This window comes from Lithobates pipiens, unplaced genomic scaffold (genome assembly GCF_037356315.1).
Source record: "Lithobates pipiens isolate NorthernLeopardFrog02 unplaced genomic scaffold, aLitPip1_a1.2 Scaffold_19, whole genome shotgun sequence".
Taxonomy (NCBI): Eukaryota; Metazoa; Chordata; class Amphibia; order Anura; family Ranidae; genus Lithobates; species Lithobates pipiens.
Window position 1 is genome coordinate 444,358,707 of NW_027507764.1, and position 22,916 is coordinate 444,381,622.

Below are 22,916 nucleotides of genomic sequence, written 5' to 3' on the forward strand. Positions count from 1 at the left end.
CCGCAACTTGTGGCAAAATATAAAATATTCCATGGACTCAAAATGCCTCTCAGCAAATAGCTTGGGGTGTCTACTTTCTAAAATGGGGTCATTTGTGGGGGTTTTGTGCCATCTTGGCATTTTATGGCCTTCAAAACTGTAATAGGTAGTGAGGAGTGAAGTCAAATATTTACGCCCTTAGAAAACCTGAAGGCGGTTCTTGGTTTTCGGGGCCCCGTACGCGGCTAGGCTCCCAAAAAGTCCCACATATGTGGTATCCCCGTACTCAGGAGAAGCAGCAGAATTTATTTTGGGGTGTCATTTCACATATGCCCATAGCATGTGTGAGCAATATATCATTTAGTGACAACTTTGTGTAAAAAAAAAAAAAATAATTTTTTTTTTGTCATTATTCAATCGCTTGAGGCAAAAAAATAAAATATTCAATGGGCTCAACATGCCACTTATCAATTTCCTTAGGGGGTCTACTTTCCAAAATGGGGTCATTTGGGGGGGTTTTGTACTGCCCTGCCATTTTAGCACCTCAAGAAATGAGATAGGCAGTCGTAAACTAAAAGCTGCGTAAATTCCAGAAAACGTACCTTAGTTTGTAGATGTGACAACTTTTGCGCAAACCAATAAATATACAATTATTGACTTTTTTTTTACCAAAGACATGTGGCTGAATAAATTTTGGCCTAAATGTATGACTAAAATTGAGTTTATTGGATTTTTCTAATAACAAAAAGTAGAAAATATCATTTTTTTTTCAAAATTTGCGGTCTTTTTACGTTTATATCGCAAAAAATAAAAATCGCAGAGGCAATCAAATACCATCAAAAGAAAGCTCTATTTGTGGGAAGAAAAGGACGCAAATTTTGTTTGGGTACAACATTGCATGACCGCGCAATTACCAGTTAAAGCAGCGCAGTGCCAAATTGTAAAAAGACCTCTGGTCATTTACCAGCAAAATGGTCCGGTCTGAAGGTGGTTAATTTCCATGAAATATTACTTTATGTTTTGTTTAACTCCCTTTGAAGTGAAGGTTCAGCAAACTTTATTTTAACATTCCACTTGTAAGTATTTTGGAATTCTTCCATGGACAATACACATACATTTCCCTTGTCTAAAGGTCCTCATGAGAACGGATCTCTAATTTTCTCCCCACCATATGTAAAATTAAACCAAAAAACAAAAATGCAATACATAGCTTACCAATCCTTGTATTTGGTGGCTGCATTACTTTTTTTTTTTTTATTATTTCACCTGGTGATCCAGCCAGTAACACATTTCCTGCCCTATGGTGTCTGCATTCTGGATGAAGTAGTAAAGCAGACACCTTTGGACAGCAGCATTGTCACTGGGGGGATAGGACAGGGTTAAACGAGCAGATTTAGAGGGACTTGACTAACAAACTGAAAGGTTTTACATAAATGAAATAAAGAGGATTATTGAAAGCACCAGTGTAAAAGCGGAACTAAACCCTCCTATTCTGTCCAGCTAAGAAAGCTGCCATCTTGGCTCTGTTTTATCTGCAGTTACCATGGTGCTGTACATTTGATCAGTTATGAAATTAGCCATTTGATCACTTGACAGCTTGGTTTAATGAACAAGCAAATGTGACAGTTATTCACTGTATGACTTGAAGGTAACTTTAGTTCCACTTTAAATGGTTTATCTAAACCTTCCAACTGCTACTTTGTCTGGACAGCTTACTCTGTAAAGTAAGATGAAAAATAGCAAAATTATTGGCAGGGTCGCCAAAGAAAAAAGGCCTAAAAAAGTAAACAAATGCAGCCACCACAGCTAAGAGTTTGGTAAGCTGCAATACATAAAAAATGTTGTTTTGGGTTTAATGCCACTTGAAAATACACTCGGAGCCAGGTCCGTGACGGCGATCTGGACCTGTCCCTGGCCTGACATGGAGACGAGTGAGGGGAAGATAGCCCCCAGCCCCCCACCTGTCTCCAAGTCATTGCCCATATCTCTTAGAGGGACATTTTATTTATTTTATTTTTTTCAAATGACAAATTTTTTTTAAATTGCATTTTAGTGTAAATATGAGATGTGAGGTCTCTCTGACCCCCAGATCTCATATATAAGAGGACCTGTCATGCTTTTTTCTATTACAAGGGATTTTTACATTCCTTGTAATAGGAATAAAAGTGACACCATTTTTTTTAAAAGAACAGTGAAAAAAATAAAAATAAAAGTTAAAATAAGAAAAAAAAAAATAATTTTAAACGTGCCCTGTCCCGCCAAGCTTGTGTGCAGAAGCGAACGCATATATGAAAACGGTGTTCAAACCACACATGTGAGGTATCGCTGCGATCGGTAGAGTGAGAGCAATAATTCTAGCCCTAGTTCTCCTCTGTAACTTAAAACGTGCAACCTGTACAATTTTTTAAATGTCGCCTATGGAGATTTTAAAAGGTAAAAGTTTGTCGCCATTCCATGAGCGGGCGCAATTTTGAAGCATGACATGTTGGGTATCGATTTACTCGGCGTAACATTATCTTTTACAATATTAAAAAAAAATTGGGCTAACTTTACTGTTGTCTTTTTTTTTAATTAAATAAGTTATTCTTCCCCAAAAAAGTGCGCTTGTACGTCCGCTGTGCAAATACGGTGTGACAGACAGTATTGCAATGACCACCATTTTATTCTCTAGGGTGTTAGAATAAAAAAACAGTAATGCTTGACAACTGTCTGTAGTCTGAGGACTGAACTTCCCAAGAAGACACTACATATTCTACAATCACTGAGTCTATCAGTATAGCACTGGTGCAGGTGAGAGGTACACAGTAATTAGATCTGACACAGACACAAACAGGCAGAGCAATTAAAGTATATGTGAACCTTCACCTTGTAAAACAACCCATTCAGTTTAAAATAGAAACAAAAGGTAGACATTTGTGTATGGATATAAACAAAGACCTATAAATACGTTTTCTTTTTTTTTTTTATATGTGAATACATGACCTCTGGTCTGAGTTGCACAAGGGGCTCAGAGAGCTGGGAGTGGAGACATTATGGGGGTGTGTCAGCCGAGGACAGAGAAAGAGCAATACACCGATTTCCCCAGTGATTATCTGTGGGGGGGGTGTCAGCCCTTGTACACACGGTCAGAGAATCTGTCGGGAATGAGTCTTATCGGACCGTGTCGTCAGATAATCCGACTGTGTGTGGTATGCATCGGACTGATTCCGTCCGAATCTCCGTCCGACCCAATTTTCCAACATGTTGGAAAGATTTCCCGACCAACTGGGCTGGACGGACCTAATCCGATCATGTGTAGAGCATTTTCATCGGACCAAGTGCCACGCATGCTCAGATCAAATTCCTACATCAAAGCTATTGGCTACTAGCCTGAATGTAGTCCCATCGTAACGAAATTACGTCATCACGTTCTGAAAGATCGGATTTTTCGCCAACTTGGCCCGACCGTATGTATGCAACAGTTTCGGACACAATCCGTCGGACTAAATCCGACGGATTTGGTTGGCAAAATCTCCGACCGTGTGTACAGGGGCTTAGAACAAGTCTGCCCATTGTTGGACAGGCAGGCTGTTCTCCCAGCACAAAAAAACTGACCACACTGAGATGGAAATTAATCCATGCCTTGTGTGGTCAATTTGATATGGGAAAGCAGGAGGACTGAGAGATCACTAACATAATGGAAGAAATACAAAGGGAACAAGATACTTTTAAACACAAGTGCATGGTACAACAGACTTGTATCAGGAAAATGTAATGTTGAGGTAACAACCATGTTATAAGAGATAGGTTTAATCACATTAGCACTCCCACATTTATGATGCAGAACAGAGGAAATGGATAAGCCAGCATTGAAAGCTGTGAGACATGGAACAACAAGTTGCCTGTACCTCTGGTGGACAGGAGCAGGCTAGCTGCAGTAATATACAGTATGTATATCAGGGAATTGATGAGCCACGACAGTACAAACTGCAGCCACGACATGTGAGGCTATCACTACAGGGAAAGACAAACAACACAGGGAATAGAACCACACTAACACCTAGTTAAACAGCAAAACATTTTAAAGAGTACAAATGTCTTTAATGCTGAAGGGCGCTGTATTAGGAATCTATACATGTTAAATTACACATGGAATCAAATAAGCAAAAAGCAGTCTTTAAATGTTAGGACAAAAACATTTCCTCTAAGCCAAAATACAAATGGTTAATGTTTCAAACAGACTAAATCTACTTATTCTCAACAGGTTGCCTCAATTAAACACATAATCTGTTGAATAAATTACATCCAGATCACAACACAAAAAAAAAAGAAAAGCGAGTGCCTCCAAGACTTTGTGCAATGCAAATCACACCATAAATATGACAAAATCAAATAGTTCTTTTGAAAATCTTCCCATCATTTTCCAAGGTAAATTATTATATTTACTGCTGTAAATATAAAAAAGTAATTTACCATCTGAAAAGAAATATTAACTTTCCAGTCCTCCCGAGACTGGATACCCAACTATACTGCGTTGTGATGGCACTGTGCTGTAACTGAAAGTGATTGTAAAGGCAGAAGGTTTTTGATCTTAATGCATTTTCTGCCTTAAAAGAAAAATCCTTCTGTGTGCAGCAGCCCCCCTAATACTTACCTGAGGTCCATCTAGATCCAGTGATGTTGTAGGAGTGTCTCGGCTGCCCAGGACTCCCCTCCCCATTGGCTGAGACAGCAGCTTGGTGCCATTGGCTCCAAAATCAGTCAGCCAATCAGGAGAGAAAGGGGGCGGGACCGGGCCATGGCTCCGTGTCTGAATGGACACAGGGACCTGCAGCTCAGCTCGGGTGCCCACATAGCAAGCTGCTTGCTGTGGGGGCACACAACAGGAGGGGGGTCAGGAACACCGAAGTTGGACCAAAGGAGAGGAGGATCTGGGCTGCTCTGTGCAAATCCACTGCAGGTAAGTATAATATGTTTGTTATTTTTAACTTAAAAAATTGGTAACTTCACATTCTGGTCTGCATTATGTATGATTACTCAAATTAATTATGTTAATGAAAGTTAAATTGTCATGTGAGAAGCAATGGATCTGCCATTGTGTAGCTAAAAAATACAGATTGCTTGGCTGTCAAGCTGACCCTCTTATTTTCGTACTTGTGAGTCTCTAAACTAAAATAAGTGTGCAGCTCAGGGAAGTCAGGGAACTCCTTTTCTACACGTCTTCTGGGACAGTGACCCAAAGCACTGAAGTATGAGGGTCAGGTTGATAGCCAAGCAACTAACACCTTCAAAATGAAAGCACAGCAATGGCAGCACCCATGCTTCTCTCGAGATTGGTATACTTTAGAGTAGAAGTTCAGTCAAATCCTAACTATACTTAAACCTGCTCCCACTCCCATTCTAAGCCTATCCTAACCACCCTGTGAAAAGAAAGAGCTCTATAAATATTCTGAGGGTGCACTGGTCCGGTCACATGACGTCTCTAGCAGCCAGCTTCAGTGAAGAGGAGAGATCCCCAACAATGGCTGCCAAGCCTATGAGGTGGCATCACCCATAGGCTTACGATGCAGCATTAGTTGTCAGCTGTCCCTCCCTTCCCGAAAGCAGATCATGTGATTGGACCTGAGTGTCCTCAGAACCACCAAGTATAGACATCTTTCCTTTCACAGGGTAGTTAGAATAGGCTTAGAATGGGTTTACAGGTTTACTCATAGTTAGGGTTTGACAGGACTTCCACTTTAAAGCGGGAGTAAACTCGCTGACGGTTTTTCTTTTCTTTTCTTTTTTTTTAGACCTACAGGGGAAAAGGCATAATGAGCTAGTATGCCCTGCATACTGGCTCATTATGAAATACTTACCTTCGAACGAGCCCCTGACATCTCGCTCGATCCACGCCGAGGGAGCTGACATGTTCCCTTTGCATGTCTTCCGGGTATCGTGGCTCCGGCGCTGTGAATGGCCGGAGCCGCAATATTGTCACTCCCGCACATGCACACGGGAGATTTCTTTCCAGAAAAGTCTGGCGTCTGCCAGGCTCTTAGCCGAAAATCCCCTGTGCGCATACGCCACTGCAGTCAGTGGCTCATTGCGAGGGGGAATATCTCCTAAACTGTACAGGTTTAGGAGATATTTTTTTTTACCTACAGGTAAGCCTTATTATAGGCTTACCTGTAGGTAAAAGTAAAAAAAAAACTATACAACCGCTTTAAAGTGGAAGTAAACCCTACTATCGTTTTCAGCCAAAGAAGCTGCCATCTTGGCCTCCCTTTAATCTTTAAATGCCATGAAGCTGCACATGTGATCAGTTATGACACCAGCCATTGGATGGTTTGACAGTTTGGTTGAGAGCACAACCAATGTGACAGTTAACATTTTCGGCATGCCATGTTTTTTCAAACTGTTAGATCGATGGGTTTACTTCCGCTTTACCTCCTATCCACATGCCAAAAAAAGCCTTCCAATATTTGTTTCTGCAGCCAAATGCTGGGCAATTCTGACAAGCTCTGTCATTATCACTGAAGCTTATCACTAGCTACAGTCCCCTGCATTCCTATTGGTCTAATAGACGTCAATGGGAGCGCACATATAAACATAGGTAAACCACACATGCAATCATGCTGTGGCAAAATCCGCAGCTCACCGCTGTGAACCTGCTCCTAACACTGAGAAAGTGCCAAAACTTTACCTGAAGATCAGCCCAGATTTGCAATGAGACGTTTTAGAATGCTGCCGTTGGCATAAGCAGGTACCTCACATTGAATGCTAATGCTGATATAAGCAGTACTTCTAGGTGCTTGCACATTATACCTCCAAACGTTTTTTGGGCAGCAGCAATGACAGAGTCTTAGTAACAGACTCCTAAAAAATATGTTTCAGCAAAAAACATATATGATGCAACAACCTGCAAACTCTTCTATTACCCCATCTATACTTAGCCCATTAAAGTTGAACTTTACCCACAACAGCTTTATGAAAAATAATGTTATTTAGCAAGGAAAATACATTTCATATTATTAATTATGCTACTAAAATAAGTGTGTGGTGTAAACGGCCTCCAGCATTTTTCCTTTTTCTTCTTGCTGGAGGCTGCCATTTTGCTGAAGCCCAGAGCCCCTAAGCAGAAGTAAATATTAAGGCTGTCAGCAGATCAGCCTCAGTGCCGAAAAATGGAGAGCAACAGAGCAAGGTGAGACAGTGTATTACAGGATTTTAACCAGTCTAGGCACCTGTTTTTGATGTTTTAGCTAAACCTGCAAAGGGGCCAACATGAAATGATCTAGCGGGACTTAATTTTCTGAGCTAAGTTCTACTTTAAAGCAGAGTTCCACCCAAAAGTGGGAGCTCCGCTTATCTGACTCCTCCCCCCCTCTGGTGTCACATTTGGCACCTTTCAGGAGGGAGGGAGCAAGTATTTATGTTTGACAGGCACCATAGAATGCATTAAGATAAAAAATCTTCTGCCTTTACAACCCCTTTAACTCCTGACCTAAAGTTGGAAGTTTTTTCCTACATTTGGCTGGAGATATTGATTGCTAATAGCGGAGGAGTGCTGAGACCATCTATTACGGATCTGCAGACTGTTGTGCTCTGCACAGGAAGAACAACTGCTTGTCAGATTCTCATCACTAGTCACCAACATCATGGAGGAATGCCGAGACATCCATTACAGATATGCAGATTATTGTGCCCTGTATAGGGAGAATGCCTATTTGCTGATTTCTTATTACCAGCCACTAAAATCGGTGAGTGATCTCGATCATAAGCGGTGGAGGATAAATCACTTGGTGCGGTGTTATTACTAAGAAGAAAGAATTGCCATATTGCTATCTGATGTTACACATTGACACATATGCACACTAAGTCGATTAGAACAATTGGATTGTTAAGAGAGAGAGAGATATATATATATATAATTTTTGATATATGGTTGATAGTTTTGGTTGCTACGTTGCTCTTTTTTGGACACACTTATGAACTTTTTTTGCTTCTTTAATTTTTGTTTCTCGTTTTTTGGGTTTGACATTTTGTCACAGCATATGTATATGTGGGTTTTATTCATCTGCCACTTTTGGGTTACGTTTTGCTTTGGTTTATATAACACACACACACATTTTATTATATATATATATATATATAAAACGCAAGTTTCTTTTTCCTGATACATAGTTTTCACATATCACTGGCACTGCAGGAGTGTTGACACTGGAAATAATTATATAGAGGCAACAATTAATTTGTTATATATTTGTTTGATTATTTAGTATACACCTGGATACAGCGCTGTCTTTTTCACATTTTCAAAAGTTGGAAGTGCTTGATATTACACATCATTATAGAAAATATGCAAATAATTTGGTATTTGTTCCCCCCTGAATGTCAGTTCATTCACAGGCGTTGGGTTGCATCATTGTGTAGCAGAGAACACTTAAAAGAGATTTCTAGGATTTTTTTTCAGAATCTTACTTATCTAGGTGGATACAGCATCAGCCTGATGCTGCATCTGTCCCCTGTGGCTCTAACATTGAGAACCAAGCGATCTAAAACCGCTGATTGCTTGGATCTCGGGGTTCTGTGAATACAATTTAAAATCAGCGCTCAATGGAACTCAACATAAATACAATAAATTAATTAAAAATATAACATTTAATCAAAAGAAAAGCACAGAAGTAAAATCATTAATATCCAGCACAACAGTGAGGGATGCACTTATTGTTCAGTGTTATGTTGAGTTCCATTGAGCGCCGATTTTAAATTTCATTCATGTGAACCTCTCTCCAGAAGTTTTTTCAGCCGCACTGGATATCAATCGGATTCACACGTTTTTGATCCAACTTTGATAGGTTGTCTCTAATAAGACCAAAAAAATTTTAGCGCTGGAGTTTTGTGTTGTTGATCGGGGTTCTGTGAGCAGAGAGCTGGTGACTGTCAGTCACCGCTCTCTGCCCCTCTCACTTGAGCGGCCAGTTTAGGCTCTCAACGGCTCGCTGAGAGGCTGAGCCGGGTGCAGGTCCAGGCATGTTGGTGGATCCTGACTCCTTTGTCGCAATCTTGCCCGAGCCTTGATCAGCTCTGTGACATCAGCCGGCAGCAGACTTTAGCCTGCTGTCTGCTAAAAATAGGTCACAGGAGTGCAGAATGAACTGCATTCCTGTGATCCATTTGAGAAGTACAGCCAAACGAGCTGAGACTGCATTTCTCCTTTAACATCCAGATATAATTGGACTGTAATCATGCAACTTCTCCAAACTAAGCTGTCCACAGTAAGGTCGGCCATACACGGAGCACATTTTTCTAAGGTTGCAGGAAGGAAATTCGCCTAATTCCCCCATCAACACAGTGTTGATGTGAAAATCTCTCCTGCGGAGACACTGTCTTCCCGCAGCAGGATGGGGGGCATGGAAAGCCATCCCCGCCGGGAGAAGACAGTTATTATTGCTAGCAGCTGCTAGCGATAATCGCAGGTAAAATCCAGCAGGCTGGTTGTACCCAAGTTGTTTGATCAATCAACTTGGTACATTCAGCCTGCCCATACACAGTTTGAACCTAGTATAGCCTGCCTAAGTGGACTAACATTTATTACTGTAACCGTTAAGTATACAGAGTATCTTACAGTCCCTTGAATCTATTTAACTTTAATTAAAGTGATGAATACTGGTTGTCGCGTTATAAGCCTCCACATGATTTAAATACAGGAAAGCCAGAGAGTAAGCAAAATGGCAAAAATGTGTGTTAATTTTAGCTTTTAAGTAAAGACAGACAGATAACAATGATCTGATGCAAGTGGCTACACAGACACAAAAAAAAACACACAAGAACATTCAGTACTAGCCTCTGTATGCTTGTTACTGAAATCAAAACAATCTGTGATGTGACATAACTGATGTATTGTGACATCTGCTTTCAGTACACACCAACAGCATGGAGTTTACCAAACACACCTCAGGGCCCCCTTATGGGAAGTGTTACAGGGTTCTGAATAACATGTGAACTTTAAGTATTTTCAATGTAAAGACAATGAGCTTAGCACTGTACATTGTCCAGCCAAGTACAGCTTTCGAGTTCTGTACTGAGAATAATATAATACAAAAAAAGCACCTTCAGGTTTTTCAACAGTATTAGCAATAATGAGATACAGATACTATACAGTCCTGACTTAAAATGAACCATTCACATGTGGGCTTAGGTTGGAATCTGTATAATCAGTCTCTACTTGTTATAATTTTGCAGGCTTACTTATGAAAGATTTATATTTCCCCCCTATTTAGACATATTTACTTTGTCTTCTTCTGGCTGGTCAGAGGTCACCCTAGCCTGATCCTTGCTGCTTGGAAACTGCCTGGTCTCACACACTGCTAACCCAGCAGATGGCAGACAGGGAGCTGACAATCTAATTAATGTCAGATTTTTGGTACCCACCGCAGCAGCACTTCTATCTGGAAGCATCCCCTTTGAGTACATCAAGGATAGCATAAAATACAAAACAAAAATGAAAACTGAAGTGCCACACCACTGCAAAGAGGTCCAGATACAACTTTATTCCCATAAAAAATCAAGGCAGTCCAAAAAGTAGGCAATACCTTTCAGGGGTCCAAAAACTCCATATCAGTCCAAAATCAAAATATCCCCTTCTCAGGGTCATAGTTGAAGTGTTTGTAAAGTCTCTGTTTTTTTTGTTTTTTTTTGTTAAAAACAACAAACATGCCATACTAAGAGCCGGTTCACACAGCGGGCGATGCGAGGCGACACGACTCGCCTCGCCTCGCTCTCGCAAGTCGCCCCCGTTCTGTACAATGGAACCGTTCTGAGAGGAGCGACTCGAGTCGCTCCGACTCAGAAAAAAGGTTCCTGTACTACTTTTGGGCGACCTCGGGGCGACTTGCATTGACTTCTATACAGAAGTCATTTGCAAGTCGCCGCTGAGGCCGCGGCAGGTCGCGGCGAGGCAAGTCGGAGTCGCCTCGCCTCGCCTGCTGTGTGAACCGGCCCTTACCTGCCCTTTGTAATGGTTTTGCGCAGAGCAGCCCAGATCCTCCCCTTCTCAGGTCCCTCCCTCCTGTTCAGTGCTCCCCCAGCAAGCAGATTGCTATGGGGGCACCCAAGCCACATTCTCTGTGTCCAGACACAGAGCTGCGGCCTGGCCCCTTTATCTCTTCATTGGCTGACTGACTTTGAATGACAGCAGTGGGAGCAAATAAAGCCACGCTGCTGTCTTAGCCAATGAAGAGGGGAGTCCCGGGCAGCCGGGACACTCCTGCAACATCGCTGGACAGAGATTGTGCTCAGGTAAGTATTCAAGGGGCTGCCGCACACAGAGGGCCTTTTATCTTATAGCAGAGAATGCATTAAGATAAAAAACCTTCTGCCTTTACAACCACTTTAAAGCCAGTACCCAATAGCCAATAGTATTGAATGTATAAACATTATTGCCAGATAGTATTGAAGAGATAATCGGTATAAAAGAACTACATACAAATGTGGCAATCCACATAGTGAACATACCATTTCAAGTCCATCAATTGAGGATAAAACAGTGATAATATAGTAAAGATGATAGTACTTATTAATAATATAAATACTACCCCAATTACAGTTTTCCAGGGAAGACCTTACATATTTCATCAGGACAATGCTAAACCACATACTGCATCTGTGACAACAGCATGGCTTCATAGAAGAACAGTCCGGGTGCTTAACTGACCTGGAGGATCGGGGCTGCTCTGTGCAAACCGTTTGCACAGAGCAGGTAAGTATATGTTTGTTATTTTTAAAAATAAAAATGTTGCCTTGAATCACTTTAAAAATTGGATATGTTTTCTATGTACTATTGTGAATAAAATACGGGTTTATAAGATTTGCAAATCATTGTATTCTTCTTTTATGTAGATTTTTACACAGCATCCCAACTTTTAGGGGATTTAGGTTGTACATCCAAATATACAGTAATATGAACCTTATGCGAATATATGGAGTAAAATATAACCAAACTTAATAGGGTTATAACTCAAGCCACAAAACTATACATTTTAATTGTACAATCCCCTGAACTTAAGCAATTCAGAGATTGTACAGATTGTATAGGGTATGGCTTGAGTTATACACATATCAATGTTTGGATATACTGTATATTAAAGCATACTATATATTTATTTTCATTAGCTCGCTACAAGTAATGCAGTAAGAAATGTAACAATTAGTCTACTGAAAATGTTTATTTTATTGAGATCAGTGTGTTAAAGTGGATGTAAACCCCAAAAATATTTTTTTTTGTCTGGCACAATATAGAGTATGGGATTTTAGATCAGCTGTGCCCAGTCTTGCGACAAAGAGTTAATCCAGCTCTGAGCAATCCTCATATCTGTTTTCAGTGAAATAAAACGGACAAACTGTGAAATCTTTGTCCGTTCTTCCCCATTGCTGTGATTGACAGGTGTTTTCCATATCTCGTGCACTAGCCTAAGACATGCATTATTTTTTAATTCCCACCCCCACTCTTTTCTTCAGCAGCTCTGCAAGGATTGGCTGTTCCACACCTCAGCATGATTTGGCATGCTGAAGTCATGTGGGGACTTTTATGGGTTTTGACTGGATGTTATTGATCATAGCAGAAGTTCAGTGTAAGAAATACACAGGAGAAAATGCATGTTGATAAGGGGATTGTAGAAGTGGGCGGGGAGTCTACTGACATCACGACTCCACCCACTGAGACCTGGAAAACAGACCCACCCACAAAATCTGCAGTTTTTCGGGTCTCATAGCAGACAGAGTGGAGACATTTGACAGATATGTATACATGCAGGAGGCATGTATATCCAGATAACCAATTCTAGATAAGCAATATTGCAGTAGTTTAGAAAGGATGAGAGTGGGTTTACATCCACGTTAAGCTAAAAAAAAATGCTGAGGGTTTAATATGACTTTAACGAAAGAGGAACATTTATAATGCAACAAAAAGAATACTCATATTCAATACACTCATCTCAAATGATCAATTTTACTATTCTAAACATATATTGTACCTGGAGAGCAAAGATACTCTAGCTTAAAGTAGAACTATAGACAAAACTTTTTATTTTCATTTTGGATAGAGTAAGGGAAGGGTTTAACACGTGTTTTTTTTTTCTTTTTTTTCCATTTGTGTCGCATTGGAGGGATTTTCCTTCACTTCCTGTCACATAGCCAAACAGGAAGTGAGAGGAAATCCCTGCAAATAAAGAGAATCCCCAGGGGGCCCCCAGGTCACCAGAGCTAGTGCCCCACTGGAAAATGTCCCTTTTATTATTTTTCTGGAGACAACTAAAAAATTGTGATTTTCTTTAACTTTCAATGATAATGGTAAACAGGACAAATAGATAGGGTGAATATCCGCAACGGGGGCACAGACAGCAATAAACCTAGGAGGCATTCTAACCCATCTCTATTCTTTTCAAAACTCAAAAAGTTTTGCCATTGGTTATACTTTAGCCTGTCCCTGGAAATAGTGTTTGATAGGGTGGGAACTATGAAAAGATTCTTTTAAAGCAAAAAACAAATGACCAAGAACATGGCATGTCATGCACTAATACTTACTCTGCTCATAGAATCAAAACACTTCCTGACCAACGATTCCACATCATTTGGACGATCTTGCACATTTATCCAGTCCAGTAGGGATACATTAAACGGCGGGCCTTCATTACTCAAATGTCCCGCTGAAACGTCTATATCCTGCCCAGAAGAATCCATAGTGTCTTGCTCAATACGATTGTCATGTACTTCCTGTGTTATATGTTCCCCAGATGTAGTGAGAGAAGCTAGCAAAGCCATGTTTTTTAGTTTTGTTTCATCATCACATTGCACTAGTTCAGCAGTCTTCTCATTCTCAAGTTCAACGACATCCCCTTCCGCAGAGGATAAAAACCTATCTAGACACATCCTATAGCTGTGTCGTGTTAGGCACTCTAGCAGCGGAATCTTGGCCATGACGGAAACAGCAGTTCCTAGACTAAAGAAGGAAAATCCAAACACAAAGATTTCAGATTTTCAAGAACAGACCCATTCAATGGCATTTTAAGCACAGCACAAGAACAATCGAGAAACAATCCAAAACTTTTTCTACATGACAAGCAGGCCAGTTAATGGAATGAATGTCTGGTTAATCAAAAAACATTTATGAGTCAGATATGACTACTACTATCGGCAAAAACATGCAGACTCTGTGCACCCAAAATGTACTGTATGTCTGGAAAAATAATCAGCAATACATCAGATTTTGTAATGTTTTGTCTTTTTAAAAACTGCAGACAGAAAAATACCTGTTGGTCTGCCAGAAACCCAGTGTGCTCCTAATTTTCTGTTTGAGTTTATAACACGGTGCCTTTGCTGCACTGAAATCCCAAGCAGTGTTGTCAGCCCTGCCCAGATCTCTTCAGCTGGATTACAGAACACCTCCCTCTTATACTATGGAGATGAGAAGAGGAGGAACTGATCTATAGTAGGCAGGGCTAACAATACTTCTTAGGAGCTCAGTGCAGCAAAGGCAGAGTTCACTTTTTCTGTACTTGACGCATTTTAATAAGACAAAATATAAGGAAATGTGCATGTGTTGCAAAACAAATGTTAATCAATTTAAATAAACACCACTGCATGGATGCCTGTTAGGCTGTGTACACACGATCGGACTTCTCGTCGGAAGAAGCTCTCGTGGTTTTCCCGACAGAATTTCGCTCAAGCTTTCTTGCCTACACACGGTCACACCAAATTCCAATCGTTTAGATTGTGGCGACGTATGACGGGACTAGAAAAAGGAAGTTCAATAGCCAGTAGCCAATAGCTTCGTTCTCATAGTTGAATCTGAGCATGCGTGATTTTGGCGTGTCAGAATTGCATACACACGATCAGAATTTCTGATAGAAAGTTTTTCTGTTGGGAAAATTGAGAACATGCCATCAACTTTTGGCTGGCGGAAATTAGGTCAGCTAAATTCCGATGGAGCATACTCACTGTCGCATTTTCCAATGAAAAGCTCTCATCAGTCTTTTTCCTGACGGAATTCTGATCGTGTGTACGTGGCCTTAGACTTTTATAATTGACACATAGTGAAATAATGCTTCTCATGTGATCCCTTATTTGTCACAGTAATAGGAGTCAAGCTATGGAATAGCAAGTATAGTATATACAACTATAATACAGTAAGACATAATGAAAATATAGCATTTCTCAGCCAATCCTGTCAGACTATGGCACTCATAGGCATATCACAGAGGAAAGGGAACATCTATTCTAACTTAAGTATATTATAACATGACGACTGCATGACAGTGATGGGGAATAAACAGGACAAGGACATATGGGAAGTAATGGATTGAAAAATAAGATTGTTCAAATAAATGAATGATGTATGTAAAAGAAAATGAAAATATATGCTAATAAATGGCTCAATAAAAACACAATTCAATAACTTTGACTTACTTAGTTAATTTAACTTTAATATCATCTATTGACTGCAGGTATTTTGAATATGCATTCTCAAACTTGAAAAGCAGTTTTTGGTATGAATGTGTACAATCTTCTAGGTTGGCCATTATGGCAGCCCAGCCCTGGTGCTGAAGATGTTCATCGTGAACCAGACCTTCACAAAACGAACAAAGCTTCTTGGCAACCTCAAACATTTCCTGCACAAAACAGAGTCAATTTCAAATCAGAAGCTATCCCAGAGTGTTTAACATTTATATAGTATACAGTTTAGCTTTAGTAAATTGCATAACATGTACGTTACAAAGCAAACTACAGCAATAGATTTCAACAAGTAGACAATAGGCCACTGAGAGTAGGCAAACTGATTTCTGTGGCTGTATAGAGCTATGCGCCACTTTCATAAAGCTGCACATGCGCACAGAGGAAATTTCCCGAATGCAGACTAGGTGCGTACAGCCTTCAATCATTCAGACTCGAGTGAGCTGTGCGATCGATGATGAATCTAGTCAAAGATAGAACAATAGTCAAATAGAAACATGTCTGTGTATAGTGTGTGTGTGTGTGTGTGTGTGTGTGTGTGTGTGTGTGTGTGTGTGTGTGTGTGTGTGTGTGTGTGTGTGTGTGTGTGTGCGTGTGCGCGTGTGCGCGTGTGCGCGTGCGCGTGCGCGTGCGCGTGCGCGTGTGTGTGTATACTGTGTGGCCCCATAATCTCCTATTGCCCGGGGGCCCCATGAGTTGTCAGTCTGCCCCTGGGTAAGAGGCTACATTTGTGAAAACAAATCAAGAACTGTGCAGGCTCTAGTATTTACATATTTGTAACCAGCATTTCAGTTCATTCAGTAGGTTCCAGCCCTGAATAATACCTAAACAAAGACATCCTTCTGAAGAGAAAGATAGATGGAGGCGTTGTAGCCCATTAATAAGTAGACAAGTTCTCTGTTGCACATTAGTGAAATGGAAAATCTACACTACCGATCCACAAATGATCAAACTTTTCATGGAGAGTGACAGCTGAAGACCCACAATTATCACTCAATAATCAACCATCTTTAAAACCCATATGAAAAGTTTTTTCATAAAGCCTGCCGTCATTGGTCAGCGATGGCAGTTCCAAGGTTTGTGGTCGTGCAGTGCTATAACGTGGGAACTGCACAAACCAATTAAAAAAGAAGGGAATAGAAGATTTTCTTGTCCTTTGGGCACAGAGGTAACATTCCAAACACTTTGTCATCAGAATGTAACACCATTGCTGTTTTACAAAAGAAGCTTTAAATTTCCCACCACTGCAAGCTGCGTCCGAGAGGCGACTGTGTGAAAGACTGCAGGCATCATGAGTGACTCTTCAACCTTTAGCTCCATTTCATTCTCTGCTGAAAATGTTGTTCTGGGAATAACCGGAGGACGCTCACACAATATCATCTCTTTATTGAACAGGAATATTGGATTTGTGTCCTGCAGAGAAAATAAAAAAACAAGTCAGATCACAAACATACAACAACCGATTTGGTCATTTTGGTTTCAAGATACAAAGTAAGACCAGAGCAGCAGTCAGAAGAAATACATTAAAGGCACACGGGACGTTTTTACAGCAGCTGTTTTTGGCTTCAGAAGTTTTTTTCTAGTCAATAAACTCTTCAGCATGTTATCCTATGTGTTTAACCACTTCAGCCCCAGAAGGATTTACCACCTTCCTGACCAGAACATGCAAAACGGCACCACTGCGTCACTTTTAACCGACAATTGCGCGGTCATGCGACTTTGCACCCAAACAAAATTGACATCCTTTTTTTCCCACAAATAAAGCTTTCTTTCAGTGGTATTTGATCATCTCTGCGGTTTTTATTTTTTGCACTATGAACAAAAAAAAAACGACAATTTTGAAAAAAAAAATCTATATTTTTACTTGCTATAATAAATATTCCAAAAAAATGTCTTCCTCAGTTTAGGCCGATCTGTATTCTTCTACATATTTTTGGTTAAAAAAAAAAATCTAAAATCGCAATAAGTGTAAATTGGTTTATCACGTCTACAAAATAGGGGATAGAATTATGGCATTTTTATTATTCTTTTTTTTTTTTATTAGTAATGATGGCGATCTGTGATTTTCATCATGACTGCGACATGGCGGCGGACACATTGGACACTTTTGACACTATTTTGGGACCAGTGATATTTATACAGCGATCAGTGCTATAAAAATGCACTGATTACTGTGTAAATGACCCTGGCAGGGAAGGGGTTATCTGTGTTCCCTCAGTGTATTCTAACTGTAGGGGGGATGGGCTCACTAGAACATGACAGAGATCACTGCTCCCGATGACAGGGAGCAGTAGAACCCTCTCATGTTGCTAGGCAGAACAGGGAAATGCCTTGTTTACATAGGCATCTCCCCTTTCTGCCTCTCCGTATCACGATTGCGGGCCACCGACGGACATAGAGTCCACAGAACCTGCGGGCACGCTCCCGCCCACTAGCCCGCGATTTAAAAAGAAAAAAAAACATGTGGGTTCTGAGAGGAGTTTTTCAGCTGTAAAAATGCTCTAATGCCACTAAACACTCAAAAACGCCGCTTACCAGTGTTTAACATTTTTGATCCCATTGAAAAAAAAAAACGGCAATGCTAAAAAACACTATTGAAAAACTCACCGCAATGCTACTACCGTTTTTATAACGTATTATAAAGTTCAGTGTACATGAGACCTAAAGCAACACCCTATACAAGACCACCTTCACCAGGACACTTTTCAGGCGTTTTAGACTTAAAAATAGTGCCTGAAAAGCGCCTCTCAAGCCATCCCAGTGTGAAAGCCCGAGTGCTTTCACACTCGGCGGCGTGCTTACAGGACAGGAAAAAAAGTCCTGCAAGTAGCATCTTCGGGGCGTTTCAGGAACGGTGTGTGAATGGGCAGTGTTAACGAAGCGCCTGCAAAGCGATTCAGCAGCGCCGCAATACAGGCGCTGTTATCCTTTATTCGGCCATTAGCGGGGGTTAAAAGTGCCCTGCTAGCGGCCGAAAAGTGACGTTATAACAGCAGTAAATTGTTGCTAAAACTAGCGGTGCTTTACCACTAACAGCCACATGCCCCAGTGTGAAAGGTGTCTTATGCCTCGTTTCCACTGAGCGGAACGGTTCTGGTCGGTACAGTTTGGAAGGGTTAGAATAGTCCGGCCTATTCAGGTGAGCGTTTCCACTGCAAGTCGAACCACCAAGGGCCATACAGGGTTTAGAAAAAATGCCTTTGGACATGAGCATTGACTTTTTTTTCTGTCCACCAATCAGATGCACAAATGCACCGAGACAAACTCTAGTGCCTACTGAACCGCACAATTGTGAATGGTTACACTTCACAAAAACCTAAAGCAGCAAAATAGAGGCAAATGGAAAATGCAGGCTATTAGATCAAGGTCTATATGACCCTCTGTCCTAAAAAAAAAAAAAACGTATCTTACTTAGAAAATAAGGAACAAAACCAAATGCAGTAGTTCTTCGGCAATCATTTTGCGTAAGAAATATCATAAGTGTGTATGGATCTCACTCTACCCACAAAAAGAACAGTATCATAGTTAAAGCGCCTAATCCAAAAAAAGTGATATATTGCAGCTAACAATACATAGAAATGGTGGCTTTATTTGTTTTTTTATTCAGACTTTTTCCACTCGGTGATCCTGCCAGTAATACATTTCCTGATCACGAGTGGTTAACAATCACAACTCCACTGTGTCTATAATGGTAGCCATGTTTGACATCTAAGCTGGAGTTCAAATATAATTGCCTTTGAACCATCAGGACTGGTAGGCTGCAATACATTACATTTTTATTCTTGTGTTTAGTTCTCCTTTAAAGCAGGGGTCTCCATACTGCGGCCATTTGCTTGCCTTTATCTGGCCTTTGGGGCACTAGTCATCTCACTGGGGCACTATTCATTCCACTGATACGAAACACTATTCTGTCCTCTGACACCAAAATGGAACATAATTCCTGCCACTGACAACAATGAGGTGCCATTTCTCCCACTGACACCAACAATGGGGCACTATTCCTCCCCCTAATACCAAAGGTGGGCGCTGTTTACTCCCACTGATGCCAGAAAAATGTTCTATTCCCCCCCCCGGCAGACAGTATACTGGCCCTTTGTTTAGAAAGTTTTGAGACCCCTGCTTTAAAGGAAAATATGAACTTTCAGATAAAGTGAACTCATCAACTTCTATGGGGTCATCTCCCAAAGCAGGCTAAAGATGCCCAGGAGACAGCTCCACTGAATCAATAAGGACCTACTGTGCATATGTAGCAAAGTTTTCAACCACTGAATGCAAACACTGTGGAAGGATGAAGCTTTCAGATTCAAGTAAGTACGCATCTGCTGCAAGGGGGGTTTATTAAGTTTATTTTTATTTTTTTAAGTGCACATATTCTTTGAGAAGAATTTCAATATTCTAGATTAATACTCACAGTACCAGCGCTGTAACTACAGACCCTCCTGTCTGGTGCCATACATTCGCCTCCATTTACTACAAGGATCTGGTGCTGAACAGCAATCTTGTACTTAGTCTGAATGGCATGCTTAAGGTCAGTCACCCTAAACACAAAGAAAACAGAAAAACAAATTTGTTAACATGTAAAAGCAGTCTGAATGAAAAAAGATCAATTAAATTGGTTTATTAAATTTTTTTTAAAAATCACTCAATAATCCTTTACACGGGAGAGTGAAGGGCAATTGCAACATTACACAAAAGTCCCAGTCAGAGCTAAAAAATTCTATTTAAGCAAACTAAAACTTAAAGTGGAACTTTTTTCTTCATGGAGGGTTATAACCCCCTTATACCTGTGTCTCCTTCGAAGATTTCCCTTCCCTTTCTATCTCATAACCAAAACAGGAATTGAGAGAAAGTCCTTCCAAAGTTAGAGAATCCTGGGGTGTCACCAGGACCACCAGAACTAGTGTCGTCACTGGACGATTTCCCCTCTATTAGGGGGGTGTCAACCCAAAATGTGGGATTTTATTTCACTTTCGATAACGATAAACAGGACTAATAGAAAGAGTGAATCTCCATTACAGGGGCACAGACATCAATAAAAACTAACAGGTGTTCTAATCCCTCTCCATTCTCTATTCTATGACCATTCTAAAAATAAAAAAAATAAAAATAATTTCTTTAAAGTGGTTGCAAAGGCAGAAGGTTTTTCATCTTAATGCATTCTATGCATTAACCACGTAAAGTGGAGGTCCACCAATTTATTTTTACAGATACTGAAGCTGCTGACTTTTAAAATAAGAACACTTACCTGTTCAGGGCGCCCGCGATGTCGGTACCCGAGGCCAAACCATTCCTCGGTCCTCAGATGCTGCCACCGCCATCTTCGCTAAGCGGATCAGGAAGTAAAGCCTTGCAGCTTCACTTCCTGGTTCCCTACTGCACATGCATGAGTTGTGATGTTGTGATGTGCAATCTGAATGGTCCCTGCTGTCTCTGGGACCCGTGTGTCTCCCAGCAGACAGCAGGGGGGGGGGGGGGGTGGTGTAGGTCACCATGGTGATCTATGCCCGGGAAGTGGGTGCAAATACTTGTATTATACAGGTATCTGCATTCCCCTTCCCTCTGAAAGGTGCCAAATGTGACACCAGGGGGTTCCGAAAAGCGGAAGTTCCATTTTTGTGTGGAACTCCGCTTTAAGGACCAAGCCTCTTTCTGAGATTTGTTGTCCACAAGTTAAAAAAATTTTTTTTGCTAGAAAATATTACTTAGAACCCCCAAACATTATACTTTTCCAAAACCCTAGAGAATAAAATGACGGTCGTTGCAATACTTTCTGTCACACTGTTTTTGCGCAACAAGCATACAAGCGCACTTTTTTTGGAAAAAAAATAGGACAACAGTAAAGTTAGCCCAATTTTTTTTTATATTGTGAAAGATAACGTTATGCCGAGTAAATTGATACCCAACATGTCACACTTCAAAATTGCACTCGCTCTTGGAATGGCGACTTTCACCTTTAAAAATCTCCATAGGCGACGTTTCTACAGGTTGCATGTTTTGAGTTACAGAGGAGGTCTAGGGCTATAATTATTGCTCTCACTCTACCGATCGTGGTGATACCTCATACCACATGTGTAGTTTGAACACCGTTTTCATATGCGGGCGCTATTGTATGTAAGCTTGTTGGGGCGGGACGCATTTACGTTTTTTTTTTATTTTTCTTATTTTTTTTACCTTTTATTTTAACACTGTGTCACTTTTATTCCTATTATAAGGAATGTAAACATCCCTTGTAATAGAAAAAAAGCATGACAGGACCTCTTAAATATGAGATCTGGGGTCAAAAAGATCTCAAATCTCATATTTACACTATAATGCAATAAGAAAAAAAATTTGTGATTTAAAAAAAAATACAAAAAAAGAAAAGCTATGGGCGGAAGTGATGTTTTGACGTCGCTTCAGCCCTGCAATGATATGGAGACGCGTGGGGGCCATCTTCCCCTCACTCATCTCCATGTCAAGCTAGGGAAAGAATCCGATCGCCGCTTACTATAGGAATCGGCGGAGGGCACCAGGGCGCAGCGGGGGAGGTCCCTCTCCCGCCGTCCATAAAAGTGATCTCGCGGTGAATCCGCCACAGAGACCACTTTTATCTTGAAGCAGCCTGCCCACTGTAGAAGAGGGTATGCCAGCTAGCTGCTGCCATAACAATGATATTCCTCTTCAAAATACCAATGTAAAATGACGGTGAGTGGTACGGAAGTGGTTAAAACCTTGTGTGTTCAGCAGCCCCACTAATACTTACCTGAGCCCCATTGCGATCCAGCGATGTGCACAAGACTCTCGGCTGCTCAGGACTCTCCCTCCTCATTGGCTGAGACAGCAGCCAAACATAACTGGCTCCCTCTGCTATCAAAGTCAATAAGCCAATCAGGAGTTGTGTTAAAGAGAGGCATAACAAGCCAGAGCCATCTTTTTGGAAAGAACAAACAACTGTGGCAGTTTTCCTAACCTGTCAACCCACCGTTACCCCAAAAGTGGAAGACCAATGGGGTTCCTACTTTAGATGAGATCAAAGCATATGAATAGGGTGACTCATCTTATGTTTACAGTTACCTTTAACGTACTCAACCAGTAGATCAGGAGAAAAGAAGGGGGCCTGTCATCTGGTATGAATTATTTTGTCCATTACGCACTAATGTTTGAGGGTACATTACAGTGATACACTGTATATACTCCTAAATGCCAGGCTTCAGCATACAAGGGCCCAAGCTTGTTTTACAAGGAGAGGAATTACAACACCTGTCCATGCCCCATCCCCCCCCACCCCCCAATTAGGAGATCACCCTCTCTATTTGTCCTGTTTACCATTATCATTCAAAGTGAAAGTAATAGAAAATCCCTCATTTTGGGTTGTTCCCAAAAAAGGGTAAATCTTCCAATGGGGACACTACATTAGTTCTGGTGATCTGGGGGTCCCCAAGGAAGTCCCTTAACCATTTGCCCTCTGGAAGATTTACCCCTTTTGT

General features: G+C 40.9%; 1 protein-coding gene across 5 annotated transcripts in view; it reads right to left on the reverse strand.

The window, feature by feature from the left end:
- Nucleotides 1-22,916, reverse strand: part of RB1CC1 (RB1 inducible coiled-coil 1) — a 230,354-nt gene that overhangs the window by 159,872 nt on the left and 47,566 nt on the right. For all 5 annotated transcript variants that reach the window (XM_077492686.1, XM_077492687.1, XM_077492689.1 and 2 more), the window contains exons 3-6: nucleotides 19,862-19,988; nucleotides 16,693-16,863; nucleotides 15,406-15,608; nucleotides 13,525-13,939 (exon numbers count right to left, since the gene is read on the reverse strand). In XM_077492686.1, coding sequence (XP_077348812.1) covers nucleotides 13,525-13,939; nucleotides 15,406-15,608; nucleotides 16,693-16,863; nucleotides 19,862-19,988 — 916 coding nt within the window. The remainder of the gene's footprint in view (nucleotides 1-13,524; nucleotides 13,940-15,405; nucleotides 15,609-16,692; nucleotides 16,864-19,861; nucleotides 19,989-22,916) is intronic.